At 46.4% G+C, this 6,458-nt stretch overlaps 1 protein-coding gene across 1 annotated transcript; it reads left to right on the top strand.

Annotated features, from left to right (window-relative positions):
* Nucleotides 1-3,177: 3,177 nt before the first annotated feature.
* Nucleotides 3,178-5,622, top strand: LOC106002147 (separin-like; the record flags this gene model as incomplete). Its single annotated transcript, XM_013037068.1, has 5 exons — nt 3,178-3,195; nt 3,789-3,960; nt 4,344-4,472; nt 4,594-4,750; nt 5,513-5,622. Coding segments are annotated over exons 1-5 (586 nt in total), but the record flags the coding sequence as incomplete, so codon positions are not given.
* Nucleotides 5,623-6,458: the final 836 nt, after the last annotated feature.

Genomic DNA, 6,458 nt, shown 5'->3' with positions numbered 1-6,458 from the left:
AAAAAAAAAGAAAAAGCGGGGGAGGGCACGACTCATAAGTTTAAACCCTAACCCCAGTATGGCAAAAAAGAAAAAAGGTAAGGGGTTTGGGAGGAAGCATGTTAAAAGTATATCACCCTGGCTGGGCACTGGTGGCTCACGCCTGTAATCCTAGCTACTCAGGAGGCTGAGAGCTAAGGCTATCAATTAAAAGCCAGCCCAGGCAGAAAAGTCTTCTCTCATCTCTAGCCACCAAAGAAGCCAGAAGTGAAGGCATGGCTTAAATGGTAGAGCAAAAAAACTAAGGCACAGCAGCACCCAGACCCTACATTCAAGCCCCAGTACCAACACACACACACACACACACACACACACACACACACACACACGTTGGCTTTTTCTGTGGAGATGAGATAGGAACTTCTTGGAATTCCCATGAACTAGGAAATCCGAAGTTCATCTTTAGCAGTTGTCCTGTTCTTCATCTAGGTCTTTCTACACTGGATTCCATCTGTGACTCACTGAGCATTGCTTTCCGAGGGATCAGTCACTGCCCCCCCAGTGGGCTTTATGCTCACCTCTGCCGCATCCTGGCCTTGTGCCTGGGCCATAGGGACCCCTATGCCACTGCCTTCCTTGTTGCTGAGTCTGTTTCCATCACATGTCGTCACCAGCTGCTCATCCACCTCCATCGACAGCTCAGGTAAGCCTTTCAGCATTACTGAGGCTCGGACTGGGCAAATTGCCAGAAGGGAAGGTCCAGACTTTAAGACGGTACTCATTCCTACTTCTGTTGCCAACAGAAAGACCCAGAAGAACGAAGGATCCCTTGAACTAGCAGAACAGCTGCAGGAGCTGAGCCTCCAGGAGAGGCCTGGGGATGTGCCCCTGGCCCGCATCCAGCACCTCTTTGCCTTCAAAGATTCAGGATCTAGCCACTTTCCTCAGCCTGAGAAGGAGAGTTTCCAGGAACGCCTGGCTCTCATGCCCAGTGGTACGGTGGCAGGTTCTGGATGCATCTCTCTTCTCTTACACATTTACTTGCTGAGGAGTTTAAAGGATTAGTTTACTTAGATTTGTGCCCTCAGTGTCATACTTCCTCTCTCTATTTCTCTCTGGTGCTCTCTCTTCTCTCTTTCATTTCCCTCCCTCTGCTCCTTCCCTCCCTTCTCTACCTTCTTTATCCTTTGAATTTCTCCCTTTTTCCCCCCTGGTACTAGGATTTGAACTCAGGACCATACACTTGCTCACCTTGCTCCTTCAGCAGGCACTTTACTACTGGAGCTTGAGCCTTGCCTCCACCTCTGCTTCTTGTTGGTTGTTTTTGGAATCTTGGGGACTTTTCTGCCCAGGCTGGCTTTTTTAACCAAGATCCTCTAAATCTCACCCCTCCTAAATAGCAAGAATTACAGATGTGATCCACTGGCAGCCCTTTCTTTTTCAGACAGGCTCTTTCTATGCAGCCCTGGCTACACTTGAAATCTAGATCCTCCTTCCTTAGCCTCCCAAGTACTTGGGTTACAGTCATGTGCTGTTATACCTGGCTTGTCATACCTTTTCATCTACTAGTCATTTGTTTCTCTCACCAGACATTTCTACCCTCTATTAAGAAGTTTGTTCTTTTTTAACCTCATCTCTTGAGTTAACAGCAAGTTCTGTGTCAGTCTTCTTTAATTGTGTGTTCAGATGTCCCTGGTCTTCCTACGCTAAAATGAAACATGCTGATTGTGTGTGTGTGTGTGTGTGTGTGTGTCTGTCTGTCTGTCTGTCTGTCTGTCTGTCATAGGACTTGAACTCGGCCTGGGCGCTGTCCCTCAGCTCAAGGCGAGCGCTCTACCATTTGAACCACAGTGCCACTTCCAGGTTTTTCTGTTGATATGGTGCTGAGGGATCGAACCCAGGGCCTCATGCCTGCTGATTGTTTATTTTTTTTTGGGTCCGGTCATGGGGCCTGAACTCTGGGCCTGGGCGCTGTCCCTCAGCTCTTCAGCTCAAGGCTAGCGCTCTACCACTTGAGCCACAGCGCCACTTCCGGCTTTTTTCTTTTTGCTTATGTGGTGCTGAGGAATCAAACCTAGGGCCTCAGGCATGCAAGGCAAGTGGTCTACCACTGAGCCTCCTTCCCAGCCCCTAAAGTTTATTTTTTATTTTGGACAGTGTCACCCCTTCTCTCTCACGCTCAGTTTTTCCCTCCTATACCAACCCTTTCACACCTTTTTAAAATTTCATTTTATTTATTCATTCATTTATTTTTGTGGTAGAATTGAAAACAAGGCCTCTCAGCATGTGTTGTTCTACTGACCTACACTCCTGCCCTATTTCTCACTTTTTTTTCTTTATTTTTTAGGTTGTAGAGCTTGAATTCAGGACCTAGGTGCTACCCCTAAGCTTTTTGTGTGCAAAGCTAGTACTCTACCACTTTGACCCCAAGCTCCATTTCTAGCTTTTTGGTAGTTATAGATAAGAGTTTCATTGACCTTCCAGTCTGGGCTGGTTTTGAACCACCTTCCTCAGATGTTAGCTTCCTGAATAGCTAGGATTATAGGCAAGTACCCAGCCTATTTCTCACTTTCTTAATCCCCAAAGGTACTGGCTATTAGAAAGATAGTAGGATTTTCATCATGTTTGTCTGGGTTCTAAGATTTCCCTGGAGCTAGGCAAAATGTTTTCTAAATGCTGAGAAGCTATTGAGGACCTCCTATTCAACCTAAGCTACACTGTGAGACTCTATCTCAATTTAAAAAGAATAGAGAGATAGTAATTTGGTTTTGGGAAAGGTACTGGTTGGAGCTCTACATTAGAAATCTAGTGGGATGATGCATAGCACTGCACCTAACTATTGGTTGAAGAGGTGTCTTGTCTTGCAAGCTTTTTGTTTGTTTTGGCCACGAACTACAATGTTCCTAATTCCAACCTCCCAAATAGCTCTAATTATAGGCATGAGTTATTGTGCCTGATGAGGATTCCCTGTTTGTTTCTGTGCCAATACTGAGGCTTGAACTTTGATCTTCTCAACTCTGGATTGGCTTTTCCACTCCTAGCTGGCACTGTACCACTAAAGCCCTGCCTTAAGAGTAATTGAAGATAAGATTCTCAAGGATTTGCTGACTTTAACCAAGATCCTCAGATCTCAGCCTCCTAACTAGCTAGGAATGATAAACATGAGCCACCAGCACAGCTTTTTTATTCTTAAAGGAAATGGATTGGGGCCTGAAGGTGTGGGTCAAGTGGTATACTACCTACCTAGCCAGTGTATAGTCCTGAGTTCTAATTCTACTACTGTCAAGAACTGTAAACGAGGGCTAGGAATATGGCCTAGTGGTAGAGTGCTTGCCTAGTATGCATGAAGCCCTGGGTTCAATTCCTCAGTACCATATAAACAGAGCCAGAAGTGGTGCTGTGGCCCAAGTGAGAGGCTCAGGGACAGAACCCAAGCCCTGAGTTCAAACCCTAGAACCAGCAAAACAAAAAAAAAAAATAGCTTCACCAGGCACCAGTGGCTCATGCCTATTATGCTAGGTACTTATGAGGCTGAGGTCTGAGGATCTCAGTTTGAAGCCAGCTAAGGCAGGAAAGTCTGTCAGACTCTTTATCTACAACTAAACACCAAAAGAAGCCAGAAGTGGAGCTATGGCTCAAGTGGTAGAACTCTAGCTTTGAACATAAAAGCCAGGGACGGCACCCAGATCCTGAGTTCAAGCCCGAGGACTGGCACAAACAAACAAAAAAGATGAACATAATCTCCAGGGCTATCTCAAGCTCTGAGATATTTATCAGACTGCTCTCCTGTGTCCCTTTGTCTTTCCCAGGTGTCTGAGGGTATCTCTCTATTGCTGACGGTCCTTCGGGATCCTGCCCTTCAGAAATCATCCAAGGCTTGGTACGTGCTGCGTGTCCAGGCCCTACAACTGCTGGCTGCCTACCTTAGCCTCTCAGCAAACAGTCTCTCAGACACCCTGCGGGAGCAACTCCAAATCCAAGGTGAAAGCAGAGGCCCTTCTTTGATGATGGGCAAAACCAATCTGCTGTCAGCTCTTCTTCCACCCTTGTCCCTGCTGTTTGTCCAGCTGTGTGGAGCAGCCACCCAGAATGGCATAGAGTAGGCCTGCAGTGACAAGTGGGCCTTACTTTACCCACAGCTTCTAGTCCATTTACTGTTGGTTACTTGGAATACTGGACTGAAAGGAGTTCTGGGACTCCAATGCATCTCAGAGGGAAGATGTCTGGCAGTTGACTAGCTTTGTCTGTCTCTGGTGCAGAAAAAAAAGAGTGGTGGCAGCCTGCTTTGGATTTGCTATCTTAGAGTTGAAGATGGTAGGAATGCTAGCTGAATCATCATCTTCCTTTCTTGCTCCCTCTCCCAGGTTGGCAGACCCCTGAGACAGCACTCTTAGACTCCCACAAGCTCCTCCGAAGCATCATCCTCCTGCTGATGGGCAGTGATGTACTTTCAACTCAGAAAACATCTGTGGAGGCACCGTTTCTGGATTATGGTATGTCTGAGGAGAAGAGTAGGGGTGGAGTGGACAGGCTAGAAGACAGGGCTAGCAGTTTTCCCACCAGAGAACTGGTCAGTGTCTGGATGGTAAATCGTACCTTTATCCTTTGCTATAGGTGAAAATGTGGTACAAAAATGGCAAGTTCTTTCAGAGGTGCTGAGCTGCTCAGAGAAGCTGGTCTGCCGCTTGGGTCAGCTGGGGTGTGTGAGCGAAGCCAAGGCCTTCTGCTTGGAGGCCCTGAAACTTACAACCAAGTTGCAAATACCATCCCAGTGAGTAAAGGCACTTTTGACTATGGGTTCCCCAAATATTCCAGAAAACACAAGTCATGTCTTGGGTTGGTAGAAGAAGGTATTTCATAGCTAAATTAGTGGTGTTAACCTTAGTTTAGTTAGTAAGTTAGTTTAGTCAAAGTTAGATGCTTTCATTTACTTTTGGGCTCTGCTTGTCCTTCAGGATATCTCTAGTTCAAGTACTGCCTTTCCCTGAGTTTATTTGCCTGTGGGATTCTTTTCTTTCTTTCTTGGTCATGTGGCTTGAACTTGGGGCCCTACTTCTAGTTTTTGTTTTTTTGTGTGGGTTTTTTTGTTTGTTTCTTTGTTTTTCCACTTCTGGCACGCACGCACGCACAAGTGCCACTCCTGGGGCTTAAACTCATGTCCTGGGCATTGTCCCTGAGCTTCTTTTGCTCAAGGCTAGCACTCTACTACTTGAGCCACAGCACCACTTTTGGCTTTTTCTATTTATGTGGTACTGAGGAATTGAACCTAGGGCTTCATACATGCTAGGCAAGCACTCTACCACTAAGCCACATTCCCAGCTGTGGATTCTATTTTATTTATGGAATGTTATTGGGAAATCCTGCACAAGAATGATTTGAAATGAGAGGATAGTATAGATGGTTTTCCTCAGGGAGCTTTAGGGAATGAAGACCTTTTAGGTGGGCAGGGAAAGATGGCAATGGCTTTGCTTAGGAAGAGATTCTAGGAAAACAAAGGATTCCACTGACTGATTTCTCCTCTCTTCCCAACAAGGTGTGCTGTTTTCCTTGTGCTGAAGGGGGAGCTAGAGCTGGTCCGCAGTGACATTGACCTCTGTCAGTCAGACCTGCAGCAGGTTCTGTTCCTGCTTGAGTCTTGCACAGGTGAGCAGTCATATCTCCTACCCAAAGTCAGAGGGGAGAGTGACTTGCATGCTACAACATATCCCCATATGTAAAGGTTTGGTTCCCTTTCAAATCAGAGACTGAGCCAGGCACCAGTGACTCATGGCTATAATCCTAGCTACTCAGGAGGCTAAGATCTGAGGATGGAGGTTGGAAGAAGCCAGCCCCAGCACAAAAGTCTGTGAGACTTTTTTTTTTGGTCGGTTTGGGGGCTTGAACCTAAGGTCCTGGGTGCTGTCCCTGATCTTTTTCATTCAAGGATAGTATTCTACCACTTTGAGCCATAATATCACTTCTGGTTTTCTGGTAGTTTATTGGAGATAAAAGTTTCACAGCCTTCTCTGGCTGGGTTGGCTTTGAACCATGATCTTCCAATCTAGCCTCCTGGGTAGCTAGGATTACAGGCTGGTGCCCAGCTACTAGGCAATTTTGTCCAATTAACCACCATAAAAACCAGAAATGAAGCTGTGGCTCAAGTGATAGAGCACTAGCTTTGAGCACAAAAGCTCAGGGATAGCACCCAGGCCCCTGAATTAAAGCCCCAAGGACCAGCACCAAAAAAAAAGTCAGAGACTGACTAGCTTTTGGTTGTGTGCAACACCCCTTAAAACACCACTGGTGTCCCTCCTTCAGAGATCTTGCCTCTTTGGATCTAGTTTTCAGTGCTGGCTAGTACATTTTGGCTTTTTTGGGGGGGAGAGAGGGAAGAAGGAAGGAGCAGTCCTGGGGCTTGAACTCAGGGCCTGGGCACTGTCCCTGAGCTGCTTTTTGCTCAAGGCTAGCACTCTACCACTTGAGCATTTTGGCTTTTTTTT

This window comes from Dipodomys ordii, unplaced genomic scaffold (genome assembly GCF_000151885.1).
Source record: "Dipodomys ordii isolate 6190 unplaced genomic scaffold, Dord_2.0 Scaffold3714, whole genome shotgun sequence".
NCBI classification, from domain to species: domain Eukaryota; kingdom Metazoa; phylum Chordata; class Mammalia; order Rodentia; family Heteromyidae; genus Dipodomys; species Dipodomys ordii.
Note: the sequence above shows the minus strand (reverse complement) of the source record. Positions and strands in the feature narration are given on the sequence as shown.